Source organism: Zalophus californianus, chromosome 8 (assembly GCF_009762305.2).
Source record: "Zalophus californianus isolate mZalCal1 chromosome 8, mZalCal1.pri.v2, whole genome shotgun sequence".
NCBI lineage: Eukaryota > Metazoa > Chordata > Mammalia > Carnivora > Otariidae > Zalophus > Zalophus californianus.
In genome coordinates this window covers 97,196,118-97,212,701 of record NC_045602.1, presented here as the reverse complement: position 1 = coordinate 97,212,701, position 16,584 = coordinate 97,196,118, and the positions used below count along the sequence as shown (strand labels likewise).

At 41.2% G+C, this 16,584-nt stretch overlaps 1 protein-coding gene across 1 annotated transcript in view; it reads left to right on the top strand.

Annotated features, from left to right (window-relative positions):
• The window catches only part of PCSK2 (proprotein convertase subtilisin/kexin type 2), a 274,278-nt gene that overhangs the window by 196,330 nt on the left and 61,364 nt on the right, over positions 1–16,584 (top strand). Inside the window, exon 6 of the mRNA XM_027623782.2 lies at positions 11,866–11,942. Within this exon, the coding sequence (XP_027479583.1) occupies positions 11,866–11,942 (77 nt within the window). The remainder of the gene's footprint in view (positions 1–11,865; positions 11,943–16,584) is intronic.

Genomic DNA, 16,584 nt, shown 5'->3' with positions numbered 1-16,584 from the left:
ATTGCTGTTAAAGCAGGTTGGCATTTAGTTTTGTCTATAATTAGGTGTATTTTTTAAAGTTTTGACAGGAACTTTATTTTAAGCCGCAGGCAGCAAAAAATAACTCAAACCTTAATATTCATCAAAAATTATTTAACAGCAGGAAAACCTTCACTTTGAACTTTCACTCTTCTTTTTTGCGGAATCCATCCCCACAACAACTCTCCCTGCTAGAAGTACAGAGAAAGCAATAATATTGCGCGTAGTGACCACACGCTTTATCTTCTTTCTTGTTTTCCTTGGTTCATCAGGAAGAGCCTGAAGAATCAAGGAATCCATTGTGACAACTCCATTCTCAGAACTTTCTCCATAGAAAGCAGTTCACTCCAAGAGATGCCAAGAAGCTCCTCAAGCTTCCAAAATATCACTCTTCAATCTCTACTACTAGAAATTGAGTTCTTTGGCTCTTTCCAATGTCCATTCTCTTCTGTTAAAGCAAATAATATTGCAAAGGGCACTAAACTGAACTTATTCGTGCTAAAATATGAATGACTTACCAATTCAGTTTCTTCCTGCCGGAGAACTTAGGTGGAAGAGAGAGGAGGGACAGTGAGAGGAGAAGGTTGCAACAGAGAGATTATGGATGCGTAGAGGGGAATGGAAGGACCACAGGCAAAACTGACCCTATGTATCCATTTTACAAATAGAAGAATCTGTGCACACATGAATTCCCTGGAGATCTGATTAAAATGCAGATTCAGATTCAGCCAGTCCAGGATACAGCCTAAGACTTTCCATTTCTAACAAATTCTCGGGCGATGTCAGTGCTACTGGTCCATGGGCCACACTGGACACAGCAAGAGGGCCAGAATATAAGCGATGGACAAAGGTGTCAGCTCAGATGAACATCTGAATCACCTGCAGAGACTTTTTTTTTTTAACTACTGCTGCCCAAGCCCCACCCCAGATCAATTAAATCAGAATCCAGGGGTCACTCAAGCATTCATACATCTAGAAGGTCCCAGGCAATTCTACTGAGCAGCCTAAGTAGAGAAGCACAGTTAGCTGCTAACCAAAACGTTGTTGAAAACTCAGGTGTCAGTCCATAATTAATGTATTCGCTCACCAGGGCTAAAGGCAAGGCATCCCAGGTAAGGGGATCTTCTTCTCCAAAAGTGACTTGCTACTCTACAGTGCCTGGCAAACAGTTGGTATGCAAGAAATACTTGTTCAATGAAAAAAATAAATAAACAATACACTGAACGCATGAAGGAAGGCCAAGAGCCTACAGAATGTAAAGAATTGAAGCTCTAACATTGAAATGCAAAGCTACAAGATCGAGATTTGAGGACAGAAAGTCTTTCCCATTACTCCTTCAGATCCCCTGTGCAGATACTCAAGTCTACTGACTCTGCTGATAACAAGAGGATCTGAAGCCCAGAAATACTACCGTTGCTTTATCCCAGGCTTTGCCAAGCATGACCTGTCATAACACACCTGCACAATTTTTGCTGTGGTGTTATTATTTACCGAGCTGATTTCCTTAAATTGACTCACTTCTTTAACATAAATGAATGTGTTTTCAAGGGAAACTATAAATCACAATTTCAAACAGATTACCAATATCCCTTGACATAAATGGAAGTAACTGTCAAAACAAATACAATGAAAATAACCCAAGCCGGATGCCCTGCCTGCCCGTGCTTGCCTCTGTCAGATAAGGAGATGGATGGCCAGGAATAGGGAGGCATGAAAGACACGGCACACTTGATGGGGACCTGTCGTTGGCATAATAAGAAGGATGGAAGAGTACTTCAGAAGTCACGGTCGGATGTTACTGAAAATACTGTGGGCAAGCATCTCATGGAACAATACTCTGGGCTAATGATTTTCAAACTGCACTCAGAAATCCATGGGCCACCAGATAGTGCTGAAGAGGCTCTGGAGGAAAAAAAAAAGAAGAAGAAGAAGTATTTTCAAGATTTCAGTTTCTGAGGACTCCACTCATCACTGCTGTTTGTCTCACATACAGTGTAATATCTGTTTCTCAAAAAAGTCCTACTTCTAAGAGAAACAACATAATCAACAGAGGAAAAAGAAGTAGCTTGAGACTTGCCGTTGAGAGCAGGAAAATGAGCTTTTTCTTTGAAGGCATGTTTGCTGCTTGAGGCCTCAAAGGCATCGTACCTACCTTGGATGAGAGAATTTATGAAACCAAACTATGCTGTCTGAAAAATGAACAGATCATACAAAGGAGGAAATGTGCCTCCTGGCTCTTGAGTGAGTTGTGTCCCAGGGTGGAAGTTAAATTATTGGCTCAATGTATATGCTCGGATTTGGATAGAATGTCCCATTGACATTGCAGGGAGTAAATCCACTAAACTGTCCCTTTCTGTTTGCTAGGTATTTGTTTTTCTCTTTTAAACAATGCATGCATGCACTAGAAGGTGCTGGTTATGGTTCTTATGCAGAGCCGCAAGACTGCATGGTTAGGGGAGAAGCCTCTGGAGCCAGACTGCCTGGTCTAAATCCCTACTCTGTCTCTTTTCATCTGTGTGACCTCAGGCAAAATACTCAATGTCTCTGTGCCTGGGTTTCCTTGCTCACAGAACGAGAGTGCCTACCACATAAGGATATCCTAAGAAGGAGCTAATGCATACAAAGCATCTAAAAGGGCCCTTTGCACTCGTTATGGTTTACCTGTTATTATATGGCAAAAAAAAAAAATTTTACACAGAATAAAAGGTTATGTCATGAAAATTATGTCTTCCTTCCACCATAGACCCCACGCCCCTCCGTAGAGTATGCATTTACTACCAAGAATATCCTTCTCAAGGCACTCTGTTCTACAAACAATATTTCCTAGGAATGAGTTCACGGTAGGCTTGGCCCTTCTTGGAGGGGGCTGCAGAGTTTGCATCTTAGGGGGACCCCGTCATTTACTTCGGTTGTCCCTGCTGTTGGGCACTGAAACTGCTTCTGGTCTTTCACATTTATAATCATGCTGCCATGAATACCTTGAAAAACAAGTATTTCGTATATGTGCAAGTGTAGCTTTAGGATAAATTGTTCCAAGTGGGACAGCTGGGTCAAAGAGTCTGTGTGTCTTTTATTTGGATAGATATTGCCAAATTTCTCTTCTGAGAAATTGTACCAACCAGCCGGTACACAAATGTCTCCCCTCATTCTCAGAATAATGTTTTAAATTCATAAAACAAATTACATGAGATAATCAAAGAAAGCAATTACATTGAAATGCAGTTTTCAGTGTGTAAAAATACACCTGTGCTGAATGGTAGTGTGTATCATTCTTTCTTAATGCATTAACCAAAAACATTTAGTGGCAGGTAGGAATGAGTAGAAAAGCTATTTCAGCCTATCTGCAACCACTATAATGCGATATGAAAGTACACATGGGTGACAAGCTCACAGGTCCTGCTAATAATATGATGGCTTGGAAACTATACTCAGAATTGAACAAAATGCTAAATCTGGGTAGACAGCTAACAAAAATAAAGACATAAATTCTTTCTGAACAAGTCTGGGACCCTGTCGTAGAGCCACCTCTAGGAGACTAGTTACAGTAAATGGCAGCTTCTCCTCAACGGATCAGCCCCAAGATTTCACACTTTCAGGACAGCTCTTAAAATTCATGGGTGGGAATTGCCCTCATCCAGTCTAATACAGGCTTCATGGGCTTTTTAAAATAACCGGAGAAGTCAAGATGTGAACAGGCAGAGATAACTCCACAGCAGCCATCCAGAGGTATGTCTTTGACAGTTTCTTGGAGATAACCCCACCTCTTCTTTCAATACTTCAATACTTCTGCTCTCCTATCCCACAGGGTTTTAGAGACTATTAAATAAAATGAGAGAATTTTACATCCTATGAAAGTGAAAAGGCACTCATTCTTAATTTAAGGCTCTGTGTTAACCATTGGGAATTAATACTCTTCCCTCCTCTTATGTGTAGTGCTTAGAACCTCTCTCAGCTCTGCCAAGAAGAGTGACCCTGAGGGTCAAAGGAAGCTTTGGAAAATGGAAGAAGCCCAGTTGTCCAGGACATGGCTTGGGGGCATAGTGATCCTGGCCCAGCCCGACTATGATGTTACCTTGTTCTCTCACCCCAAGAATACTCCAGGGACTGCAGAAGTTACTGGAATTTACAGGAGCAAGAAGGAAGTGATGGTAGGAGGTGTCAAATCCACCATCAGAGAACACTCCGTCACTGGAAAAATGCACAACTCTGGCCATCTCAGGGGTATAAAAGAAAGATTTCAACAATTTTCTGACTATGCATCTTTTTTTTTAATTTCTGAGCGCTGGAGAAATGTTAAATTTCATTAAGTTTTACGGCCAGACTTAATATAGACATAAATCCCTTTAATGTTGGTTTCAGTCAAAAGTGAGCTGAACATTATCGTTAAAGCAGTGCATGTGGGAGAATTATGTGAGGAAAATCAAAATAGGCACAGTTGGGAACATTCAGCCATGACCATATTTGATGCAAGTAGGCACAATAGCAAAATTCTTTAGATTCTAATGGACTGGGCTATTTTGCTGCTCAGTTTCCATACAGATGAGCTTTGTTCTGGGGCAATATGGCTGCAGTTTGCAAGTCTATCTGGGGAAGCTCATTTCTCTTTCATTAGTCCATGAGCGCAGTGCAATTTCAGCTAATACAGTTACATAGCTCCTAGCTGGGTTATTTGGTCAAACGCCTTCAGGGAAAGGAGAAGTCAGAATAAAGGGACAAATGGGATGGATGTACTCTCTTGTTCTGAGTGGCTATAGCTGTTGGAATCTCATTGGCGATTAACCATATGCCATGCTGTACTCATAATACTCCTATTGTCTGAGATATTAGTTAAGTCTGGTATTACCTAACATTTCACAGGGGACATCTTGTCTCTCTGGTACAATTTCTTTGAAGTCTGAGCTTATATATGATGCTAACTAGGGAGATCTACTTCTTGCCACGGTTCATAGATGCATAGTACTTACATGCATTTATGTGAAATTGAAAAAACACTTCCTCCTGGTGGGTGAGTTGCAAAACAGCATCCTCCTTCTGGACAAACAAAAGAGAAAAGAGTGCCCACCCACCCCCAAGCCCTACCTCAGGGCACATGGCTGTGGAATCCAGTGCAGCCTTTAGTTGCTCCCCTTGGGTATGTGCCCTTATGCAAGGCACAACCTAGACAACTGTCCATGGTAGCCCTGATTAAAGATACCACTTTTCTAATTTTGTAGTCAGACCACAGAGGTTGTTCCTCAGTGCTCTAAAAATATCTGTTCACTCAAGCAGGAGCAGCCTCCCATGTTAACTCTATTGGCCTATTATGAAAGCTTGGTGTTGTAAGAATGTCAAGGCAGCCTCACAAAAATGAAAGATGGGTAAGGCCTTGTGTGGCACACACCATATCACCTGGCGATCACCTCTGCATGCCAAAGGGCTGTTCACTGAAAGCACCTGCTGCTCTCTGCCGACAATAATGTTCTGACCACGGGGACAGACAGGACACTTGTAGTTGGAAAGACAAGGAACTAGGGGGCTGTTGCCCCTAGAAGCAGCCCTCAACCTGTGATGGATGGGGATGGTGGAAACAAGGTTGGGGCTTCCTCGCCATCCCAGCAGGATGCTCTCTTCTGCCTCCATGAGAGCCCCTGTCAGTTTCTGACCAAAGTCACACCTGAGGACCCACCTTGGATTGGCGTGAGACCCAAGAGAGGTAAAGGTCAAACTCTTAGCAATGTAGTGAGGCTAGTTGATATCAGATTCCTTTTCAGCAGCTACAGCCCACCTAGAAGGAATTGGACGTGGAACAGATATGTCTCAGAGCAGGCCCCCAGGAAGACAAGGATTGGGTGAGCTACTCTAGTGTAAGCCTCAGGCTCTCAGAGGGCAACCTACAGACCTGAGAGGCCTAGGATGACAGTGAAGGGTTGGCAAATTCTTTCTCTAAAAGGTAGTAAATATTTTAAGATTTGTGGGCTCCTGTCACAAATCTGCTATTATAGTGTGGAAACAATCATTGGCAATAAAACAAATTGACATGATTGTGTGCCAGTAAAACTTTATTTTCAAAAATAGGTAGAGGGCCAGATTTGGCACATGCCATATTTTGTGACTCTTGCTGTAGGTGATCAAAGAAAGTGAAGGACACAGAAGAAGTCAGAGGTGGGAGAATGCCCACGCTGTTGGGCAATGCACTTGCCAGCTTAAACTGATTCTTTCATTTTGTCCTCACAACAACCAAGTACTTAGTTTTATCATCTGCATTTTAAAGATGAGGAAACTGTGGTTTCCAGAAAACAAAAAAACTGCCAAGACCAAACAGCCTAGGTTTGAAACCAGATCTGTTTGATTTGAAGGCCTCTCTCCTTTTCTCTACTCCAAGCTGATGCCTATAGACACATTCACTGTGTATAGAAAAGTCCATGGATCCCAAAGGCATTAAATTCCAGACTTGGGGGTGGGGGGAAGAGTGGTAGTACCAGAGACAGGTTTGGTCTCAGGGGTCTTAGAAGCTTCTCTGAGAGGGTTAAAGCAAGGGGCATAGTTGCCACTGTGTTCACCACCAGCTTTCATGGTGAGACCAGCCCTGGCATCCGACGCATGCCATTAGCCAGTCTGTGACTTTGGGGGCTGCACAAAGGCAGCACCTCAAACATAAGAAGTCAGAAGATTTCTTGAGAATAAGTAAGTTCCTGTCCTTTCCTAGCTTAGTGTGCAGGCAGGCCATCTGATGGAAACGTGCACAGTACAAACAACAGCCAAAGTCATAATCATTAAAGTTCCTTTCTACAGGCTAATCTAGTCTTGATTTCTGACTATGCATTCAAATATTCAGAAATTAAGCCTTAGAGTTATTAAATACCAGAGGGCTTTTTTTTTCCTCCTGCACTCAACTCTTCTAAGAGAAATGAGCCATTATCAGAAGTTTCTTCCAGAAATAACTTCCAAGGAAGCCCTGAGGTCAGTTTGGATTCAGTCCAGTCTTCTCACTTTCTGCATGATGGTACAATGATAAATCAAGTTCTTCGTGATGACTCTGAATAATCCTGATCCTGAATCATCAATGATTAAATTGTGTTCACCAAACAGCTAGTATTTTCTAAAGTTAGAAAATAGACTAATGCATTTGCAAAAAAATTATGGAAGAATTCAAACCAAAACAAGCCACAGGCTTAGCATGGGATGACCAGAGCATTAAATTTACAAAGACACCACTTCCCCCTAAATGTCCACCTTAATGGCTATTTTAGAAAATTCCAGCATAACTCAAGGCCTGTTTAATTTATTTGCTTACACAAATAATTTTATGGAAGGCAACATTGTAATTCAAATCCATAAAAGATTAGGTTTGGGCTATAAAAGGATAAACAGAATGCTTACAAAAAATTGCTCACTGTTCTTTCTTGCTATAAACCATTTGATTTTTAGCCAAAAGACTTACAGCCAAACAAGCACCACTGTTTGCCTTTGGTAACACTCAATGTAGACTGTTACACAAGGAATTAAGCATTAGTCATCAAATTAATTAAAAAACAACAGAACAGAGTTTGTAAGTCACCAACCATCTCAACACTCAAAGGCGAATTTGACCCCAGACAATACGTGGTCTTTCCCTTCTTAGAAAAGTGGTCCCAGAATTCCTTGGACTCTCAGCGGCAAGTTCTGCTGTGAGCTCTGTGCAGTGCCCTCTCCAGCCCCCACCCATCTTAGGGCAAACGATTTTCTTCAGAATCAGGTTGGAGCCCAGAGGCCTCAGCCCAGACCATGGACAATTATTATCAACCAGCAAAGTGAATCAGGGTGAAAAGCTTGTGAACCGTGCAATCAGGCAGCAAACCCAGAGGTGCAGAAATTCCAATTTTTCTTTTCTCTAATGGAATTTAACTTCTATCTGCCAGCCAATTGCCCTCAGTCAAGGCAGAAATTTGACCTTCGTTAACTCAGGCGTTGCCCCCACCCTCCTGTCTCCAGCATTGTCCTTGAGCGTCAAAGGACCAGCACAGCATTAGGAGAGGGTGCAGGGTTTCTGGTGTTAGTGTCTCATCGTCTGTACCCCTAGATTCCACTCCTGCACCCCCATTCCCACTGGCCTTGGTTGTCAGTCCATACAGATCCTGCCTGAACCCTGGATTCTCAGTGTCCTGACCCCTGAAATTTCTAGGCCAGCTGGTTCTCTCTGTCACACTCTTACCACCCTCAGCCTCCCACAGAATATTCCTGCTGTCCGCTGCTCCACACTGATGGTCAGAGGAATACAGAGTGGGGCCACCCCAAGTTTCTGAGCTAAGACACCCCCGAGAGCCACTGCTGATCTGCAGCCACATACCCCCGCTATAAAATGAGTCCCAGACCGCTCCGAGGTTGGACATTCCAACATACTTCCATCCCACTCCAGAACACAGCTCAGAAGAAAGAGGTAGCACTTTGCAACCCTTCGGGGGATCCCACAATGGCTACTCGTTGAATTTTCCATTCAACTTGCCTTAGACCAGGAGATTTTTCTCCCTTCTATGGAGAAACAAACGAGGCTTAACAAATAGTCTTCCAAATCTATTGCTTAGGTTTCAACCTCAGCTTTGAAACCCAAAAGAAAAAGTATTAACTTGGATTTCTCTTCCTAGTCCATCCCCCAAATCTACCTAAGAATGTTCTTGTCCCAAAAATTCAGAGAAGGTTAAGGGTAACTGAACATAGTTACTATTTCAAAATAGTATCCCTCAAAAGAACTGAAATCCAAACAGTTCAAGAAAAGTAAAAACAAAAGAAAACAAAACAAAAAACATGCCAAATCTGAGTGGGTCTCCCAGAGACAAGAAGTATAGACCAGATTGAGAATTAAACTTTTTTAAAAGGTAAATGAGAGTAGTTTGGGATCTAAGGGAAGAAGGAGGAGCAGATCATATAGAGCCAATAATTACGGCCAGAGGAGACAGAAAGATGTCCTCTCTGACGACCAGGTATTAAAGGAAGACCTAGATTCTAGAATAAAGGATAAGCTTGTTCAACACCGAAGATACAAGGATTGGTCCAAATTTTGAATGAGGTAGGGGAAAGTGGAAAATGAGGAATTGGTTTTCGATGGGTATGAAGTTTCTGTTACGCTAATGAGTAAGTTCTAGAGCTGTGTTCTGCAACACAGCCAACAATACGGTATTACAGACTTTAAACGGTGATAAAAGGATAGCTCTCATGTCAAAAGTTCTCACCAAGGCAAAATCAAAAATAACAGACACAAAATAACACAAGGAAATGTGGGGAGGTGATGAACATGTTTTAGCACCTTGGTTGTAGTGATGTGATCATAGGTGTATGCATATGCCCAAGCTCATTACATTGTGAAGTATATCAGTCATACCTCAATAAGGCCCAAAATTCTTAAATAAATACACAGAAATAAATTCAATATAGATGAAAGACCTAAAAGTGAGACAGGAATCCATCAAAATCCTAGAAGCAACAACCTTTTTGTCATCAGCTGTAGCAACTTATTCCTAGATGTGTCTCCTGAGGCAAGGGAAGCAAAAGCAAAAGTAGACTATTGCAACTTCATCAAGATATAAAAAGCTTCTGTACAGTGAAGGAAACAACAAAACTAAAAGGCAACCTTCAGAATGGGAGAAGATATTTGCAAATGACATATCTGATAAAGGGTTAGTATCCAAAATCTATAAAGAACTTCTAAGACTCAACACCGCAAAGATGAATAATCCAATTAAAAAATGGGCAGAAGATGTGACTAGACATTTTTCCAAAGAAGACATACAGATGGCTCACAGACACATGAAAAGATGCTCAATATAACTCATCATCAGGGAAATATAAATCAAAACTACAGTGAGATATCACCTCACTTCGGTCAGAATGGCTAAAATTAACAACTCAGGAAACAACAGATGTTGCAAGGATGCAGAGAAAGGGGAACCCTCTTACACTGTTGGTGGGAATGCAAACTGGTGCAGCCAATCTGGAAGACAGTATGGAGGTATCTCAAAAAGTTAAGCATAGAACCACCCTACAACCCCACAATTGCACTACTAGGTATTTACCCAAAGGATACAAAAATACTAATTCAAAGAGATACATGCACTCTGATGTTTATAGCAGCATTATCAACAGTAGCCAAATTATGAAAAGAGCCCAAATGTCCATGGACAGATGAATAGATAAGGAAGATGTAGTATATATATAATGGAATATTATTCAGTGATAAAAAAAGAATGAAATCTTGCCATTTGCAACAACGTGGATAGAGCTAGAGAGTATTATGCTAAGTGAAGTAAGTCAGTCAGAGAAAGACAAATACCATATGATTTCACTCATATGTGGAATTCAAGAAACAAAACAGATTAACAAAGTGGGGAAGAAAAGAGAGGCAAACCAAAAAACAGACTTGTAACTATAGATAGGTTAAATGGGTGATGGGCATTAAGGAAGGCACTTGTTGTGATGAGCACTGGGTATTATATGTAAGTGATGAATCACTAAATTCTACACCTGAAACTTATAATGCACTATATGTTAATTAACTGGAATTTAAATAAACACTTCGGAAAAAATTTTTTTTAATTTCAGGGTGACATCTATCCCAAACACAACATTTATTTAAATAAATTAGTATTATAATTCTGATTACTACAATTACTGGTGACTAATTGCCCTTTGTCATCCAACAAATGGAAACACAAACTAATGGAATTCATCAATGTGCTCTTAAAAACATTATGTCACTAATACATCAGGTTTATAAAGAGTGTTTTACCTCATGAAAGGGCACACTTCTTAAAAATGTCTCAGGACCCATGGAATCAAGAAATGCCCACACTGGAATATACATCTAACCCAGTGCTTCCCAGCTCACTGTATACTGGACCAAGAAACCCTCCAGAGCTTTACTGCAGAGCTCAAAAACAAAACAGAGAAAAATGGGATTCTCATTTTTAGCATCCCAGGCAAACAGAGAAGGCAGTGGGAAGGGATAGATTAGTCACCAAAAGGTGGTAGATCATCTCCCATCATGGACCAAAATAAAAGGTTGATCAACTAAAGACCAAAATGGAAAATAATTTAAGTGGATATGGAATTGATTTCTGGGGGTGAAGGACTCTCAGTGGAAAAGGTGGAGGTGTTGGATGCATAGAATTTAAGCTTCGAACTTAATACTGTAGGGTATAAGAGTACTCCCAGTTTGTAATTGTCTGCTTATTTGTTTCATCATTTGATTGATGTCTGTCCCCCCAACTGGGCTGTAAATTACATGAGGGCAGGGATGTCACTACTGTATTCCCATATTTGGAAAAGTCTCTGGCATACGTTAGATTCTTACTGACATTTGTTGAGTGAGTAAATGAAGTTGATATTGTGCCGATGTTAGGGGCTTGGGCAGGGGTTTCACACCCATAATTATTAAAGGAGACAAGCCTATGTCAGTCCAAAGCCAAGAGCTGGAAGTGAGCCTTCTGCATAAAGCAAGAAAACTCCAGCAATTGCCTCACTTGTGACATAAGATCTCAAACCTTCTGACCATCAATCCAAAGAAACATAAGTCCTGGACTCCAGGAGTTACCACCACAGGTGGTAACTCAACTTAAAATGGGAGACAGTCCTGGAGAGCACAGGACTCAAATTTGCTAGTTCTTTGAGGGCCTGAAGTAGAACGGGATGAGGAACCCTGGAAAGAGATAAAGTGAGAACAGAGAGATCCAAGGACACACCAGCTCTGGCACCATTTGGTGAGGGCTGGTCCAGAGCAGAACATTAACACAGCACTCCATGGAGGGTTGTAAACATAAAACAGTCATGTCTTGCAGCATTTTCTCTTGCCTCTACATCTGGCTTGATTAAACTTATGAGACACCTTGTGTTTTTCAGAATGCCGAGGCCAGCTATGACTTCAGCGGCAATGACCCCTATCCTTACCCTCGATACACAGACGACTGGTTCAACAGGTAAACTGGGTCTTGTGGGCTGTCTTTGACTTTAGACCTGGGGGTTTTATCTGACTCTCTTTTTAAAGCATGAGCATCACCAGCAAAATAATCTCAGTGCTTCACTAAATTATATTGTGATTTTTCTCCTTCATAGCTACATTCTCTAAATTCTTGGATTTTATAAATATGGCAATGTTCCTCTAAAATTGTCTTTTGACTATTTTGTTCTCTTGAACTGGGAGTTATTTGCCACTTTATTAAAGATAAAAGAAAGTAGAAATAATAAGAAATCCTTTTCAACTCACCACAAGATGATTTAAAACACACTCATTTCACTTATCTGTTGAAGAGAACTATTGTGCCTCTCCGCTCTGTGTCCAAATGTTTTTGAAAAGTGTTTCTGCTGTTACCTTATAAGAGCTCATGTAGTTTCTTTCAACTAAATAGTAAGTATTATTGGCAAAGGTTTGAAGTATTCTTTAAATTGAGATACAATTGATACATTATATTAATTTCAGGTATACAACATAGTGATTTGATATTTGCATATATTACAAAATGATCACTACATTAAGTCTACTTAGTACCTGACACCATATATAGTAATAAAAAAATATTTTTTCTTGGGATGAGGACTTTTAAGATTTAGTCTCTTAGCCAAATATACAATACAGTATTATCAACTCATAGGGTTGAAGTATTGCCTGGCATCCTATCCTGTTAAACTACTCAATGGTCCATCCAAAGTTGTGACTTTTCTTCAGCCTCTCCTGCTACTAAACATGTAAATATTTAGTCTCTTTTTTCTCTAAGTAAAATTCTTGCCTAGATGGTTGATTGCTTATAAAAAATATCAAGAAATAAATATGCATGACTTGCTCCCTCAGACTCAACGAGGCTTTAAGCCTAGTTGATGTTCTTGGGTCAAGTTCATAAGAACATATGAACTTCAATTAATGGTGTAACAATATGTGGACATCACTTTTACTTCCCATGGCAAACTCATGTAGATAAAATAAATGTTGCCATTCTCTGTTCAGAAATAAATAGGCTAAACAAGGTGGCATGACTTCCTGGTCAAACAACTAGTATGCGTCAGAGCCAACGCTTGAACCCAAGCTGCAGACATGTTTCTAAATCCAAATTGTACCATTCTTTTATAAACATCATTTTTATTATGAAAGACAGAAAGCATGACAGCCAGTGGGTGGCCAAGGATGGGTCTCCAGTGGACCAGGGAGTTTAGACTCTATTCTTACAATTAGCAAGTTGACCAGAGTATTTCTGGGGTGCAGAAAGTGCACATGGGTTGGGGGCTTGGCAATTACAGAAAATACAGAAAAGAATAAAGGAGAACAAAACGAATTTGCAACATTTTTAAAAGGATCATTGCTGATGTCCAATAGCACAGTTTACTCTTTTATCAACTTCCAAAGCTGCTTTTAAATTATCATGCATTGTTTGGAAGTGTGTTTAGGGGATGAGGATATATCAAAAAGGTCTGAGAACTTCTGACACGAAGTGTCTCGTACCTTCCATGATTTACAATCCTAGATCCTGACATACCTTAGCAAATAAACCATTTCCAGACACAAGGATGTGAAGTTACCAAATAGATGTCACTAAGCCAGGGGCGAGACATAATTGGTGATGGTGGTTTGGAACATTGTACTGAGGAGGACCAAGAGGGAGTACCTGGTTTCAGCATGGCTGATTATCAATCATCCATACGATAGCAGGGCAGTACCAATAGGTGTGTCACTTACCTTCTCTCTGCAGCTAGTAGATACTAAATTAATCTTTTACAGATTGATTCAGGCACAAAAATACCACCAAAACAATGGTTTCCAGCCCTACCCCACCACATCCCATTTTCTGAACCCAAACACCACCTCCCCGAGCAAGTCTTCCTGCGGGATATGCTGTAAGAATATTCTTTAAATACACAAACAAGAAAGAAAAAAAAACAGAGAAGTCTATTTTAAGTATTTTCATCTGCAAACTTGCTCTTGAAAGTTCAATTTGAAACTGGCTAAAATCCTTTAACAAGGACTCATCAGGGCTTACTGCAATACAATTCTTCATTGTCAGTGGTGAATATCCCTAAGTATCCAATTGCCTGAGACACAGTTTAATGAGTCAGGCACATATGATCCTGGTCTCTTAGGAAGCCACTGATGCAAGATACAGGACCCACTTTGACCTATAAATGGGATTTTCCCAATTATCAAGTCATGCTTGAAGATCCTCATCCGCCATGGTTTGTTATTACAAAGACCGGATGGTACCATCCAGTACCATTCAAATCATAGCGTCTCAAAACATAATTACTATTGTCAATGCTTCTGGAAAGAAGGTGGGTCAAAGTTCAAGTCCACAGCACTGGGAGGATCTGTGTTCCAAAATGTTGGGTCTGTCCTGGAGATAATTCCTTCTTGGCACAAGGAGACGTTGAATATAGCATCCTTCCCATGAGTGTAGGATACATTTATTAAAAATTCCCTCTGGGTGAAATATTTGCCTGGTATTTTCTTCAGTATAACGTAGGGCCTGGGGCAGGAGGAAGGAAAATGAGGGGGCAAATACAGAAAATAACATTGTCATGGGTAATTGTTAAAGCATGGGATGGGTACATGAGATTCCACTCTACTTTTGTAGATGTTTGACTTTTTCCATAATAAGTACATTTAAAATCATAGGGTGTAATTTAGTTAAGTATTTATGAAACTATTAGTGTTGGTGTGCAAGCTTCTGAGGAGCTTGCAAAATGTCCTATGAACAGGGAGAGATGCCCAAATCACCACAGTGCTAAACACAGCCAGGGCTAAAACAACACAAGGAGAACTAATGCCTATTGAGCCATTGCTATGTTCAAGGCACTGTTTTAAGTGCTTTGCATGTATCCCTTCAATTGATTCTCATAATAACCCTTTGAAATAGCTATTACCAGGATTATCCTCATTTTGAAAATGGAGGCACAGAAAGGCTAAGTAACTTGTGCAAGTTCCCACAGCTAATAAGTGGTGGAGACAGGATTTGACACCAGTGAGGGGGCCATTGCATGCACTGCCTCGTAACAAAGATGCATGGAGAAGTGCAAAATTATCGCTGGCTTGAGAAGCTGAGAGGCTTCCCTGAAGAGGTGGCATTTGGTCTAAGATTTGAATGAAGGTCGCTGGTGGACTTAAGGGGTATATTTAGGTAAAGGAGGGAAGGCAGGAGGTGCAGACATGTTCAGGAGGTAGCCTGGACACCTGGTCTGGGAGTTAGAGACTAGGACACGGGCAGCAATCTAAGAAGGCTTCATGGAAGAGGTGTGCATGAAAGGTTTACACACGTTGCTAGGAGAAAAGAGGAGAAATTTTGTGATTGGGTCAAAAACCGGGCCCGAGGCATAGATGAAGACCCTTCTCCCACTGTACCCAGGGAAGGTTGTTACCCGGAGGCTTTGGGAGTCCTGAGCCCAGCATCTGCCTTTGGCTGGAGCTGTGCTTACTGCCAATCCAGCATGAGCCTCAGGCCAGCTGTGCAGCCACCAAGGCATGCCGGTTTCTTCAGGTGTTATCCTCTGGCCATGGGCGCCAAATCCGACACCCGTCTCTGCTCAGCAGACCAGTGGCTCTCGAGAAATGCTAGTTTCAGCACGCTACGAAACTCCGATAAAGGGCTGATGGGTGTTGACCAGTAACGAGCTTGCTGCTACTGCTATTCCTGCTGCGCAGGTGTCCTCAAAGGCAACTTAGAACTCAGAAGCAATTGCTGGGCAGAAAAACGCAGTGGCTCTCCATCATGGGCTTTGCATTGCCATGGAAAATAGAAAATAAAATGCACTAAGGCGCACTCTCCAGCGAGTGAGCAAAGTGTTCTCCTGGTCAGGAAACTGAGTTCAATTGCAGAGTGTTTCTCCTGGGCTCTCCTCACACTTTAAACTAGCCTATCATCCCCTCTGTACTTCTGTTAACTGGTTTTCCTCCGAGTGCACATTTTTTCAAGAACATATTCAAAACTCCCAGCCAAGGACTGTTTATGAAAGCAAATTTCATGCATATGCAGAACTGCTTTTAGAGGACATGTATATTAGAATTTCTTTCCCTGTGTTTAATTTGATTTTGTAGGATTATTCCTTTTTAAGCAGAGCAAGTGTATTTATTCTACTGTAAACCATTTAATAATTACCTGCAGTATCTGAGCTCCGAGGATATATTTGAAACACAGTTGAGAAATTTGTAAAAGGAGTATAATTTCCTCCTCGCTTGCAATCAGAGAAATACTGACAGCCAAGCAAAATAATAATATAGTAGTAGTAGGGGTAACCCAGTTTGTAAAAAGGTAGAAAATAATCCACATCTAATGAGCAACAAGAATATGCAAAACAGATATAACTGATTTCCTGTGTGGTATCGAGATCTAGCATTACATGTTTTTCCTTGCTGGCACTCAATGCATATTGATTGGCTTGTTGATGGATGGGCGGCAGACCTTCTCAGCCACACCGACGTGTCGAGTGGCCTTGACACCTGTCCGATTTAGAGCAGCCTGCTTCTTCCAAGGTTTGCAGCCCACGCTTTGTCAATAATCTCCCAGCCTGGCTCAGTTTTAGGTCAATGTTTGGTGATGCATCGCAGATCTGTATTCCATTACTGTACTGCTGTCCCTAAAA